This window comes from Balaenoptera musculus, chromosome 3 (assembly GCF_009873245.2).
Source record: "Balaenoptera musculus isolate JJ_BM4_2016_0621 chromosome 3, mBalMus1.pri.v3, whole genome shotgun sequence".
In the NCBI taxonomy this organism is placed as follows: domain Eukaryota; kingdom Metazoa; phylum Chordata; class Mammalia; order Artiodactyla; family Balaenopteridae; genus Balaenoptera; species Balaenoptera musculus.
Genome location: NC_045787.1, coordinates 104355738 through 104370473, shown reverse-complemented (window position 1 = coordinate 104370473; position 14736 = coordinate 104355738). Strand labels below are relative to the sequence as shown.

Sequence of the window (14736 nt, the reverse complement as noted above, 5' to 3'; positions counted from 1 at the left end):
GCATCCTACCAGTGGGTGACACAGAGATGAGAATGTTTACTCTGTGGTGTATTCATCATGATGCTGAGGGTAACAGGAAAAAGAAAACAAGAGTTTGATGTCATTGAACTTACAGCTATTACAAATATGTATTAATCTCTAGTACTTGACACCTTCTATTTGCTTGAAAAACTTGCAAGGGCAATGTTAATTCTGGATAAAGATACACACTTTCCTAGGAATGCAAGTAGCACGTGAGAGCAAGTAAACTGCATTTGACTGCACTGCAGTATCACTAAATGGTTTGTGCTGTTTCTGTGTTCCAAAAGGGACTATAAGATGACCTATTATTTTGTACTTCCTCTGTATTTCCTACTGCAAATCACCCAGATCTGGATACTACATCATCTGCTTTCATATAATCTATTCAATCTTCCCCTCCTCAATCCTGTACTGACTCTAGTTTTACTGGGCATAGCCCTTAGTGGTCTGCATGGCACTGGTTTCAAACTACCTTCCATCCTAGAACCCCACCCTATCACTGCCATCTACTCATCTTATTCAGGTCTTCAAAGACATCTCAGGGGACAATACTTCCATGCAGCCTTGCCAGTTCCTCCAGAAATCATGTCTCCCTTTCAGGCCACCTACTGCACAATTTTTTATGCCATTCATTTCAACACTCTAGGATATTATTCCACACTGTCTTCCACTGCTCGCTCATTGGTTCCCATGCATAAGTCCAGTTCCACCAAATTATTGCAGATAGATACAGAGCAGGGAGAAGACCTTAGGGAGGTCATTTTAATCGATCTATTAATGTTTTCCTTGGTCTTACAACTGCACCTGTGTTAGAATCAGTATATCAAGTTTTCTTCACATAATATATATTCTCTAAGACCAAGGTGAATTATACTATCTCATTATTACATATAACTAATGATTTTTACATAAAAGTAATTTTATAATCTCTTCTCAAATTCTAATTTTATATATCGTACTGATAATGATAGTATATAAAGGAATCTATCAGAAATTATTTCTCAGACTACTTTCAAAACCATTACCTTTCCCAGTGGCTACACACATTAGGGTCTTCAAGGTTCAGAGATGATGCCGTCCTGATCCAGGGGCATAACAGTATACAGATAAAGCCCAGGCATGAGTTCAAAGAAATAACCATTGTTTCTGAAGAACAGCCTACAAGAAAAAAAATCCAAATTAAAGATGCGTTAAAATGACCCAAACAGAATTCTTCTGAGTACACCAACTATTCAGTACCAGTTGTTACTAGGGCTGAAACATGCATAACGAGTCTTGGATTTAAGATGGGTCACCAGCTTTCATGGTCCAGGAGAGAGAGATGCTTCTTATGTTGTCAGGATGGCCACCATTTTGTAAATTACTAAAAACTGCAAATCATCATTAATTGCCACCATTACAAAAGACCTTCTCATCCATGCCAGCCAACATTAAAGGAATCTACCCAGACAGCTCAGAGCAATACAGTCTTCCAGATTCTCTCACCAGGCATATTTCCCTTCTGGAAGAAGAGGGCACACAGAGGAATCTGGCCTCATTTGTCCTAGAGGATAAATAATGAAACAGAAGCTCCATTGACTCAAGAGAGAGGCACCTCAGGCTTAAACTGAGAGTCATTCAATAATTCATTCAGTGTACACTGAATGCCCACTCTATCCTAGGCACCGTGCAAACACTGGGCATAAAACACAGATCTAGTTCCTGTCCCAGCCCATCAAGATCTTTATAATTTAATAATCGTGATTTACATTTCTTATATTTAGTGCTTCTGTCTCCCCATCTGCTGAACAGAGACAAAACCAGCTGTTTTATAGAGGTTTCTACATAGGTGTATAGAAAAAAGTGTAAAGGTGTTTGGCGGTCAGTGTTAGAAAAAATGAACCTGGTATTACTATTGAGAGGAAGAAAGACCAAAAAGGAAAAACAATTAGCAACATATCTTCAGAAGAGTTAGGCCTGCAAAGGAGACAGAAGAGGGAGGAGATATTCCAGACAGAGGGAACGGAGGTGAGGGAAGGTCAGGCACACTTAGGGAGCTCAAACTAGCTCAGCTGGAGAAAGATATGGTGCGTATCACCATGGGTTTTATAAGACATTGCAAAGTATGTGAACCTCATCCGAGGACTACAGAGAGCTAGGAAAGGCTCCAGGGTGACATTCGAAAGATCACTGGCTTCAGGGGGTGAGGGACATGCAGGAGGAGACTATTAGAGGGAGGTCAGGTGAGACACGACTGCGAGTGAAATAAGGAAGTAACACTGGGGTTGCAGGGAACTGAGTGACTCTGGGAGTTTTTCAGGAGGTGAAATAGACGGGACTTGGTGATTGATGTGGGAGTAAGAGCGAGGAGGGTTGCCTGATAAGGCCCCTTGGGTGGAGGGTGAGCCCCTCATGGAAGCACAGAAGCCCTCCTCCTGGGAGGCAGGGGAGGGAAGGGGTGTGGGGAACTTGGCCCTTAGTAAGGAGGAAAAGTTTGTCACACTATATAAAATGATTTTATATAATCATTATAAAAATGGACATAGAAATAGCTGATCCAGGATTTCCCTGGAGGTCCAGTGGTTAAGACTCATCGCTTCCAATGCAAGAGACGCGGGTTCAATCCCTGGTCAGGGAACTAAGATCCCACATGCCGCGAGGCCAAAAAAAAAAAAAAAGATCCATTTATTAATTAAAAAGAAAACAAGCATTAGCCTGCCTGTTGGTAAACTAGTGAAACTAGAAACAACTGGTCAGATTATGGGACTAAGCAGTTATTTTCTGGGTGAGAGCTGGCATTTTGAGAAGTTGTACTAACTTTCCACACCATGAGGTTACCAGTTTTTAGTATCTGGGAACCAAATTCATTGAATAATAATCTTGTGGTTTTAAAAGGTAAGTTTATCTTAAAACAAACAAATAATAAACAACAATATGGGCAAACACCTAACCTTAGGAAATAGTTTATCCTTCAGATTCCAGACAATAGATTAAATGAGGAAGTATTAAGTTCTTTAAAATCAAGATTGTTATAAGCACAAGTATATTAAGTATATTATGACAAGTTACCTACTTCTAAATCCACAAAGGCTAAAACAAAAGAAAATGTTTGATTTGGAATAAGGAATAAACGCCATGGATTTGTAGGATAATTAAAAGATAATGTAAGCCACTATGAGAGGTAGTGAAATCTTTAAGAGGGAGATTTCAATCATCATGAAATAATTCCAACATATAAAGCATAAATGAGTAGCCAAAATATTGCTTATAAATTAATTCAAATTACTGATGCTTCTCACAGGCTAACCATCATGAAGTTGTAAGATCTGAAGCTTAACATGATATAATTAAAGAAGCTATGCTACTTAACAGAAATAAATACAACGTAATGATGATGATGATGATGATGAAAAACAATAACAGCTAACATTTCCTGACCTATTACTCTGTGCCAGGCACAGTGCTGAACCTTTTACGTGAATTACGTATTTAATCTGCACAGTAACTTACGTAGGTATTTTTATCATTCCCATTTCACAGTTAAGGACATGTAATATACTGTGATGGTTTCCTCATCCATCAAAAAACGTAAACCTTTTATATTTTGGTTGTAACAAATAAGCATGGCAAATATCTCTCTGTCTCATTGCCTTATCTATGTCAGGTAAGTGTTCTGTTTCAATGAAGTGTCAAATATGTATCTTAACTTTCATTCTTTCCTAAAGACAAAACAAGAGCTGGTCAGCAGTAATCTGCCAACTACTCACAAACAATTACCCCAAATTGGAAAGTTTATATCCTGAGTGACCAACTCAGACTCAAACCATCCATTTCCCAATTAGAAATGTTTAGTCTGTAAAGTTGGAAATTGCTGGAAGCAATGAATCAAACTGCCAAGAAAAAGGATGAGGCTGTGTTCTCTCTCTTTTTTTTTTAAATAAATTTATTTATTTATTTTATTTTTGGTTGCGTTGGGTCTTCGTTGCTGCCCGCGGGCTTTCTCTGGTTGCAGTCAGTGGGGGCTACACTTCGTTGCGATGCTCGGGCTTCTCACTGCAGTGGCTTTGCTTGTTGCGGAGCACAGGCTCTAGGTTCGTGGGCTTCAGTAGTTGCAGCACGCAGGCTCAGTAGTTGTGGCTCATGGGCTTAGTTGCTCTGCGGCATGTGGGATCTTCCCGGACCAGGGCTCGAACCCATGTCCCCTGCATTGGCAGGTGGATTCTTAACCACTGAGCCACCAGGGAAGTCCCTGTGTTCTGTTTTAATGTAAAAATTTTAGCGTTAATTTGGTATCTCTTTTTGTTTTGCACTTGATGCATGGCCCTGTGAAGGGTTTAACCTCACGAAGGGGATGGCAGAAAAAAAAGAAAAAGTAGAATTTGGTCACCTCCTTATTGCTTCTGAAATTCAGCATACAGAAAAATCAAACTGCACTGCAAAGTTGCTGGCGGCATTCATGGAAGGGAAAATATCAGTACATTTAAATTTGTATATATGCCACTCGGTCTCTTATTCCCAAAGCATTTTCCAAATCAAAATTAGAAAATTAACTGAGTTCTAGAATAATCTACATTAAAGTATAAAATGTTCAAAGCAAAAAGAATTGCTAAATCAAGAAGAAGGGATCGTGCAAACTCACATGAATTGATTAAAACCATTTAAGAAAATAATTCATATGTTATATTGATACATGGTAGGGGGAGAAGACATTTCACAAATGTGCCAATGAGCTATAAAGGAGTATAGAAATGCAACATTTCTCTATATTCAGAAACATGGGTGGTCCTTCCTTTTGTTTGTCTTGTCACTGATAGGCAATCAAAACAAGTGGGTAAGGCATTTCATATAACTTTTCCCTTTTTGATTTGTTCTCTTCTGTAGGTTTTGATGAGTAAATGTGTGTACTTTTTTCCTTTGTGTCTGTCCTGAAGGAAAAAACTTCGATAAACATTTTTCTTCCTCATTTCTCTTTTAAGCTGTGCCATCTTGTCTGACACTATAATCTTAGAGCGCAAATGAAAACAAAATACAATCTTTAAAAAATAGCATTATTTCAACTGAAAAAAAAAAGGCAACACAGTGGTGATATGCTTCCTTGAAACAGACATTTTGAAAATATTCAAAACTCTAAATTGGATATTGAGCTACCCCTACCCACCCAGTCTTTGCCTTCAAATAATTTTCCTCATGGTTAAGTTCAACAAAATTTTAAATGTAAAAAAATAAAGAGACATTTGCATGAACCCCCTAGTGCCAAACTTGATTGCATTCCATATCATTCACTTAATTATTATGGAAAAATCAAAACAGAAAATCAGTAGAACTGATTAGCATCGCTAAAGTGCTCCTATTAGAAAGAGGAAACACAGCAGGCAGAGTTAATTCTTACTGCCTACTGGGAAGGCAGGCTTTGCTAATTCTACTACAAAAACCTCAATAAACAATCAGGTTGAATAAAATCCTTACAATGGATGAGTCCGAGTTGTGATGACAGGGAGTAGTTTCTTTATCTGTGTGTTAGGGAGAAATAAATACTGGGGCGTTGACTTGCTAATTTATTTTTGCAACAACAGAAGGATAAATGATTCCAGACAATTTTTTCTGGCTCTAAAATCTATTTCCTTACTAGAATCATTAAGTGCACACATAGAAATAACTTGGATGCCCTTACCCATTGTTTTTTCAAGCTCACTACTCTAAAATCCTCTCACAGTTCTCTCGATGAAAAGTGATTTATTGATTAAGAACAGCCACATTCTCACAGTTTCCCCCCTGGATACCAAGAGTCACCTAGTCTACTGATCACTCTATCACATTATCTATAAAGGATGTACTAGCTTTACCTTGAATCACTCAGAAAGGCTGCCCAGATGTGCTGTATGCTTCCTGGAGCTCTGAACCTGTGAATAGAGTATCAAAGGTCCAGCTTCAGGGTAGTCAAGATGTCAAAAGAGTAACGCTTGCTGGTTGCCCCAAGAACAACCTCAGACGAGGACTTCCATGGGAAATACTACTTCACCGATAAAAGGAATCCCTGAGGCACTGTCCTGATTTCTATTTTCACCATCCAAAGCTAGTTATTCTAATAGCGTATTAATTTACTCAAGCATAACTACACATTGGAAGCAGTACAATGCTATCTATTTTCATCTGGGGATCCTCACATCATTTTGCTAACATCAAATACCACAACCAAGACATGCTTCTAAGTCAAACTAAATCATGTTGTAATGGCAGCCCCCCAGCATTCCTTGGAAGCTTCTAATAATAAAAGTTAAATGAGTGTGGCTATTAACATTTAAAAAAAGAAAAATATTCTCAAATCCTATTTTATAAACTTATAAGGATTTTATAAACAACCAAAAAAAATCCCAACACATTAGCACGAAGTGGGTGTTTAATATCAGTTCTGGCATTCACTGAGCACTTCACATCAAGCAAAAACTGGGCAAACCCCTGAGGCTGCCAGGCACTGAGATACCCTGAGGGGCTCACACCACACGGAGAACGGCCACAACCGTTGGCCGTCTCAACGCAGCAGGATGCAGCCACAATTAAGGATTAAGACTGAAAGAGCTGCTGGGGTAACATAGAGGTACAGCCTCACCTACTTAACCAGCCGCCCCACAGGTGTAATCTAGCTGGCATTAAGGGAGACTTTTGGGGAGGCCATGGTCACCCGCTCATCATCAACTTTGGAAAGTACTCTACAACATCCCTGTAAATCCATCTCCTACAACATATGGAAAAAAGTCCACAAACAGTACTCACTAAGGATCTAAGTGCAAGCAACTGTGGGGAGTATTATGACTTATAAAGCATGGTCTCTAGCTTCAATAGTTCAAAATCTACTAGGGAGGAAGATTATAAATAAAATATAATTATTTGTTCAAATGAGTTCAAATGAGTCAATGTAGAAAGAATTGCCAGAGTTTTAAGAAGATAGAAAAATCGATGTGAGCAGTGAAGGCTCATGAAAGAGGTCAAACTTGAAAAGAATGTTTCCAAAAGGAGAAAAACTAGAAATCACTGAGTGCATACCTCGTACCTCGCACCTCACATGCATAATCTCATTGGCTGAGATTAAATGTTTCCCTTGAAATCAATTAAAACAGAGCAGTGATTCGAACATGGCTGGCTGATGACTGCAACATCTGCGATCTGCCCTCAGCATCACATCAGGATTAAAGGAAGCCTTTGGGTAAATGAATATAATGGGGAAGGGCCATGAAGCAGAGAAAAAAGTGTGAATCAAGCCCTGAGAGTGGAGAGCAGGAGGTCTTGTAAGGAATCATGAGAAGCAGTGCTAGAAAGGAAGGTAGAGCTTCTTGATGAAGGGTCTGGAGCCCCAGGCTAAGGAGTTCAGATGGTTTTATTCTGTCAGCAGTGGAATACACTTAAGTCTATGAGCAGGGTGCATTATTTGATGAAAGAGGTGTTTTGAAGGTTAACACAGAGTAGGTGTTCAAAATCCAACCAAGGGATTGCCTCCTGGTGGCAAAGAAAGTGAGTGGCGGTTAGTGTCTTCGGGTGTAACATGGGATCGCCTGTCCCAGGGTGGTAGCCTCAGGAATGGGAAGTATGTGAGAAAGCAATGAAAGAAAGAATTGGCAGGATTGGGAGACATACTAGAAAATAGGGTTGATATCTGGGAGGGCTGTTTGGGGTTTAAACCATTCTCAATCCCAGTTATATTTTCTTGGCTCAGTCTATTTTTATCTCCTACTGGGAAAACAATACATCTCTTCTTTATTAGAAAAAGACTTCAAACTTCAAAACTTCAAACACTACTTCTCATTCCAGAATTCAGTAAATAAAATTATATTTATTTTCCTAAACTCTCACAATTTAATATTCCTCAGTAATATTCCTACCTATTCTTCCCAACATGAAGATCTCTAATTTTTTTGGCCCATCCAACAACAACAACAAAATAGCCCTTTATCCCTTTTATAAGATACACTCCTTCTTTCCCTTTTTCAACAGCTATGATTTGGCAGCACTAATTATACCCTATTGTTGTAGCCAGCCTCCCGGATGGCCTCCAATGAATTCTGTCTTGTGTAAACCCTTCTCACAATGAATAGACTTATGTAACCAATAGGATATTGCAAAACTGACAGAGTATAACTTCCAAACCTAGGTCATCAAAGGCGTTGCAGTTTCCATCTTGCTTTTTGGATCACCATTCTGCAGGAAGCCAGCTGCCATGTCATTAAGACACTCAAGCAGCCCTATAGAGAGATGGACATAGTGAGGAACTGAGGCCTCCTGCCAACAGCCATGTGAGTGGATCCTCCAGCCCCTGTCAAACCTTCAGAAGATGGTAGTCCCTGCTGAAATACCGGCTACAACCTCACGAGACCCTGAGCCAGACCCACCAACTAAGCTTCTCCCAAATTCCTGACCCACATAAACTGTGAGATAATAAATGTTTGTTGTTTTAAGCCACTAAGTTTTGAGGTAATTTGTTACACAGCAATAGATATCCAATATGCCTATATTTCAATATGTCTATACCAAAAATATTTTGACTTCCAAAATAGCTCTCAAAAATGCCCGCCATTTAGTTGGCATCTTCAGTATCAGTTGTACACAAAAGAAACCACCTGCAATGCTTCTGAAATCTTTTCTCTACATTAGAACTCCTGGCAAGAGCCCATCAACTTCTAATTGCACTTTGACTTATTGCGTCCCTAGAGGCATGACCTCACAATACCTGTGTTTTAAGGTGCATCTGCTGCTTTTCCACACAAAGCACTGTCCCAAATTATCCTGCCATTTATCCTTAACCATCTAACATCTGACTATCCAGAAGAGTTGATCTGCTTCACAACTTGGAGAGTTCATCACGTGATATGTGCAATGTCATTTGTAAAATATTAAATGAATGGATTCTAGACTTTTCCATAAGTTAATTTTTCATCTACCAATACATGTTCCTTTATTCCTAGTCTTCTGTGATTATCTTTGATTAGATGGCATATAGAATTTAATTATTTCATTTTGTTAACTTTTTATTTTAAAACAATTTCAAATATATTTGAAAGCTACAAAAATAGAACAAAGAGTGCCCTTCACCCAGACTCACTAGTTGCTAACACTCTGCCACATTTACTTTATCACTCTCTATCTACATACACATATATAGGCAATATATATACATATTCTTTAACCATTTGAGAGTAATTTGTACATAAGCAAATACTTCTAAATACTTCAATTTACATTTTCTAAAAAGAAGAACATTCACCTATGTATAACCCAACTGTCTGAGGAAATTTAACACTGATGCTAAACTACCATCTAACCTATAGACCTAATTCAAATTTCATCAACTGTCCTAATAATGTAATTATTTTAACAATGTTTCACATAGACATTGTTCAAAGCCTTTGCTGAAGAACAAACATTTGTTTTCTCAATCAGCAGACATTGGTCAGGGACATTTCTGCCCTCCAAGAGTTTCTAATCTAATGTGAGAGCTGTATCATGTGGATAGTAATAACAAGGCAATAAAAATTATGATTAGGGTCAAAAGAGGTTACAAAATAAGTATGGAAGTTAAGAAAGTATTTCCAGCTGGAGAGTGGGATAAGAGCATATTGAGGGCTGTGCTGGGTAGATGGAGCAGGGGAGGTTGTACCCAAAGGAACGAGTAGGAGCAAAAGCAAGAGAAAGCAGCTTCCCAGAGGGAAAAGCAAATGGGCAAGGCTGTCTGGAGCACAGAGTAGAAAATCAAGTGAGTAGAAAAGGAATTTTAGAGCCAGGTCAGGAATGGCATTGAATATCATGGTTTAAGATTTACTCAAGGTAAAATATCCAAACACTTCATGAGACCTCAGGCAGTCCAGGAATAAATGTGCATAAGAAAAATGAACTAGAAAATAGAACTTGATCAGCCCAGAAAGAAAGGGAGACTACTGTTTTTTGTTTTCTTTCAACCAACAATACTAATTAAAGAAGTTGGGGGCTTCCCTGGTGGCGCAGTGGTTGAGAGTCTGCCTGCCAATGCGGGGGACACGGGTTCGAGCCCTGGTCTGGGAAGATCCCACATGCCGCGGAGCAAATAGGCCCGTGAGCCACAATTACTGAGCCTGCGCGTCTGGAGCCTGTGCTCCGCAACAGGAGAGGCCGTGATAGTGAGAGGCCCGCGCACCGCGATGAAGAGTGACCCCCACTTGCCGCAATTGGAGAAAGCCCTCGCACAGAAACGAAGACCCAACACAGCCATAAATAAATAAATAAATAAAAAGAAAAAGAAGAAGCTGGACATTTCAGGTTTGACCAATCCCCTGACACAGTACAAGCAGGAAAAAATCCAACGGAAACAGAATGAATGACAAAATAAGGCAATTTCCTTTAGAAAGGAAAAGTCAAATTAAAGGGTAAGAGGAGAAAATATCAGTAGAATTCTCTGATGTGCAGCAGGATACTTTGAGTGTCATCAGCATCTTAGGTCTTTCCTTGCACACAGGGCTGGGGGGAGGACAGAACGATAACAGGAAACCTAAGTATTTGCACAGTCCCTCTCCTCTCAGGCAGGTCCGTTTCAATGGTGCATGCTGCTATAGTAGGAAAGATGACGACGTTCATCTGCCCCCATCACTGGCATGACAAGGGGAACCTGCTCGTCCAACTCTAGGTCATTGTGCTAACCCTCAATTCCTGAGACACTCACCATTAGGCACAGCTGAGCAATCCAAGTCAAGCCTTACTTTCCTCAAAGATAATTTCTTAGAGAAGACAACAGAGGAACACAAACCCCATGAGGAAAAGAATTTCTATGGAACCAAGATTTTAGAAAAGTCTCCTGTCAGTTGCATCTATCTAGATTCTATTAAGGCAAACACACACACACACACACACACACACACACACGTGTCTTACACACATACTATTCCTCTATTTTTAATACTTCATAACAGGCCATATAATTGAAGTTTTTAACATTCATTTCGCTCCCCAAAATTTTCCAGAGCACTACACATATCCTGGGTTCCACAGAGCATTTGTGCTAAAAAATAGAACAGAAAGTTATAGTTTATGGTTTTATGGAATCCAGTCAAAATCCTTTCGTTTTATGAACGGAATAACTGAAGGCCCAAGTTAGGATGACCTGACCATGATCACAGAGCTAGTCTGTGGGTAGTCTGACAGTAGATCACAGAACTCAGGTTTCTTAACTCCAGTCACATTATTAATACCACTCCATCAGGTATAATAGTCATAGTCTTCCTAAAATAATACTCCATCTGTGCATTGGAGCCTCTTGAAATGCAAATTCATTCAAAATTAGATTCTTCAAGTGACCAAGCAACTTCCTCGTCAAAACTGAAAATGTGAATTAGAAAGTACATAAGGTATTTCCATGTTTAGACTGTACAGATGGTTCAAATAATCAATGACAGCGGAACTCCACTGCCATTCTTCCCAGGGTTACTCAGTTCTGAACCACTAATCCAGACCAGGATGCAGAGTGACCACAGACATCTCTAGCTGCAGGCATTGCCACAAAAGAGTCTGGACACTTTTATCCACATGGTTTTAAGCCCACATGGGCAAAAGCTTTGAAGATTTGAGAAAAAATGTGAGGAAATTGCTGAGGAAGTGTAAGTAGGCAGAAGGTAATTACTCAAAGCTGCACTTGGCAGGACATTCTGGCGAAAATGCTGGGGCTGCCATCTCTCCCACTTCCGCTTCCTCACCAACAGCATCTATGTGCAAATATAAGAAGCCACAACCCAAACCCCAACTTTATGACTCCTAAAAATAGGGCTTTGTTTTAGTAGATGAAGTGCCACATGCTGAAGCAGCAGCACCACTTCCTGTGGTATCGAGACAGATCTTTTATTCAAGAATTGACCCTGTCTGACCCTGAATAATAGTTTGAGAACAATCTCATATTGATAGGAAAGTTAAGAGCCATTCTCCATACTACTTCCTTCATTCACATTATCCATAACACTCTCTTCTGATTTCCCTGTATCTTATTTGTCCTTCTCTGCCATTTTTAGGAAAATTCAGGATCTGGATGCCATGGGGACAGGAAGGTATAGCGACTGACGTTCTAGTCTGGCTCAGTGTCAAACTTTGATCACTGATGGGTTCTCTCTCTCTGATTCTCTCTCGCTTTACTTCCTGTTCAGAAATATCAGCCAGGAAAGCAGGTTTAATGGCAAGGAAACTTAAAATGAGAGTTGTATTTTCCATTTGCCTTTCTTATAAACCTCCAGAATGCCTATGATTCATCGACTTTTGTGTGAAGGTGACCGTTAGCAGGAAGCTGGTCCAGTATCCTAATTTCACAGATGATGATGCTGTGACCCAGAGAAATTACGTGTATGCCCAAAGTCACAAACCTATTTCATAAATAGCTTCTCCTTAGCCTAATACTGGACTAAAATGCAAGATCCTATCAGTTTGTCTTGTACAATATTATGAATTGCTACACACAAAGATAATAAAGACGAAATTACTTTTTTTTTCTGCGGCTGATGCCAGTCTTAACAGAACACAAATATACAAGTTATAGGCCCTGGGGTTCTTATAAAAGTTTAACTTTAAAATATTGACAAATGGCCAAGACTTTAATCAGGTAACTCGTGAATGTGCTTTCTCATTCCAAGGAGGAGGAGCTCACCATGAGTTATGTCCACCCAATCTCTGCATAGAAGGAGCAGAGTAGACACAGCCTCATAAAAGTTTTGCTAATGGCTGAGGCAAAGGAGTTGATGAAAGATAAATGGACATTCCCCCAATTCCTCAGCGCAATGATGCCTTTTTGGTTCTTTGTAATATCCTTGGTACTTAGAACAGCACCTCACAGAGAGGAGGGCAAAAGAATGAATGAAGAACAAATGAATGAATAAATAACTTTAAAGAATAATAAAGTATAGAGAAGAGTCAAGTATGTAGACTTGAATAAAGAATTTAAGTAAAGAAAACTAGTTTAAAGAAGAAAAAGGTTTGGATCTGGTAGAACTTCTCCAGCAAGATTTGGAGTTGGTAAATTGAACAAATAAAAATCTGTTGAAAATACATATATTTCAAATTATGGGTTTTTCAAGAACTAATAATTTTTATGTACTATGAGTCCATTGTACATCTCTTATATAACTTAAAGTACCTTTTATTTTTTAAAAATTCTGGGGGAGGACTTTGTTACTTTGAAATAGGGCATAATTTTACAACTCTTATGGGTATTTTAATTTTTCTCTCTCATTCTCAGCCAAATATGCTTGATCTTCTTATGGGAAATGTTTCTCATTAATTTATTTTTCATTATTTTTTAGGGCTTAAGGAAATTTTCCAATGGCAAAATCACTGCAAGAGTCGTTATCTCTTACTGCAAGTATTTATAAGCTTTGTATATTCTAGGATGATTTTATAATTATTTTTTAACACAGCATTTGGCAATTTTTATCTGCTTTCCAATGTACTTTTAAATTCATTTTCAGTCCAACTGTATCTACTTAGTATGGTCCCAGCATTTTAAATTGGTTATCACTTTTATATCTTATCAAAAACTTCTATCAGGAATGAGGAAATGGCCAGTATTTTTTTTGGGGGGGGGGCTCTTCCTGAGTCATTAAGTTTTTAATTTTATTTTAACACTGGAATACAAAATAAAGAGATGAGAAATATATGCCTCTATCATTTATTATTAACTTAGTTTCATTCTTCATTCTAACTACAGCAATAAACAGTTCTGTGGTATTGGTCCTTTAGTTTAACCTTTTGTTGTAAAGATAAAGTAGGTTTTAAAACCAAGACCTAGAACCACTAACTTTTTTTTTTTTTTTTTAGTATTAGTTGTTTTGTTTGTTTGTTTGTTTGTACTGCAGGTTCTTATCAGTCATCAATTTTATACACATCAAAGAACCACAAACTTTTGACTAGTTTTTCAGTTTGATCAATTTATCCTTTTTCCAATTAACCTCCAATTCATCCTCCATGCTGCCACCAATCCTCTCAAAACACATATCAGAACATCACACTTTCATACTTAAAAGCTTTTGAGAGTTTGCCTTTGTGGTAAAGCCCAAACTGAGCCTTATCACCCAGCAAATTCCCACAGGTATATATCACTTCTAAATATCACTTGAGCAATCCTTGCTACTTGAATTTCCCAAAATATTACACGTTCTCACTCCTCTATGTCTTTCCCCATGCTGTTCTTTCTTCTTGGAATGCCCTTAACTATCTGGTCAACTTAATTTTCACTAGTTCCTCAAGAATCAAAGGTTACTTCCTCTTAGAAGAGCTCCCAGGCCAACCTAGACATCCTTCTTCTTTGCCCTCATAACCCCTGGGGCATCCGGAGAGTAGATGATGTGGACTTTGTCAGAGTAATAACACACACTATTTTATTCACCATTTTCTTACTCATCTCTCCACTAGCTGGTAAACTTCCTGATATCAAAAGGGTACACTGTTCATCTCTACATATTTTTACCACATATGGAGGGCTCAATAATATTTCAAGACTTTATCCCATTTAATTGCTAAACTATACTACTACAAAGGGAAATCCTGGAGTTGAAATAAAATGATTACAATACTAGTGAATATAAACATAGAAAAGCAATTAAACCTTTGCTAGAAAAATAGTTGTTCAAAATTAGAGAAAAAAATTATGTTGTTTCTATAGAGAACCTATGGACACTTTCAAGGGCTTAATTAATAGTTAGTTACTCTGTAAGTTCATTTAAAAGCTAAAGGTTTTCTTTTCAT

General features: G+C 38.5%; 1 protein-coding gene across 1 annotated transcript in view; it reads right to left on the bottom strand.

The window, feature by feature from the left end:
- Positions 1-14736, bottom strand: part of MEGF10 (multiple EGF like domains 10) — a 156263-nt gene that overhangs the window by 119121 nt on the left and 22406 nt on the right. Inside the window, exon 2 of the mRNA XM_036845309.1 lies at positions 1047-1179. Coding sequence (XP_036701204.1) covers positions 1047-1162 — 116 coding nt within the window. The 5' untranslated portion in view covers positions 1163-1179. The remainder of the gene's footprint in view (positions 1-1046; positions 1180-14736) is intronic.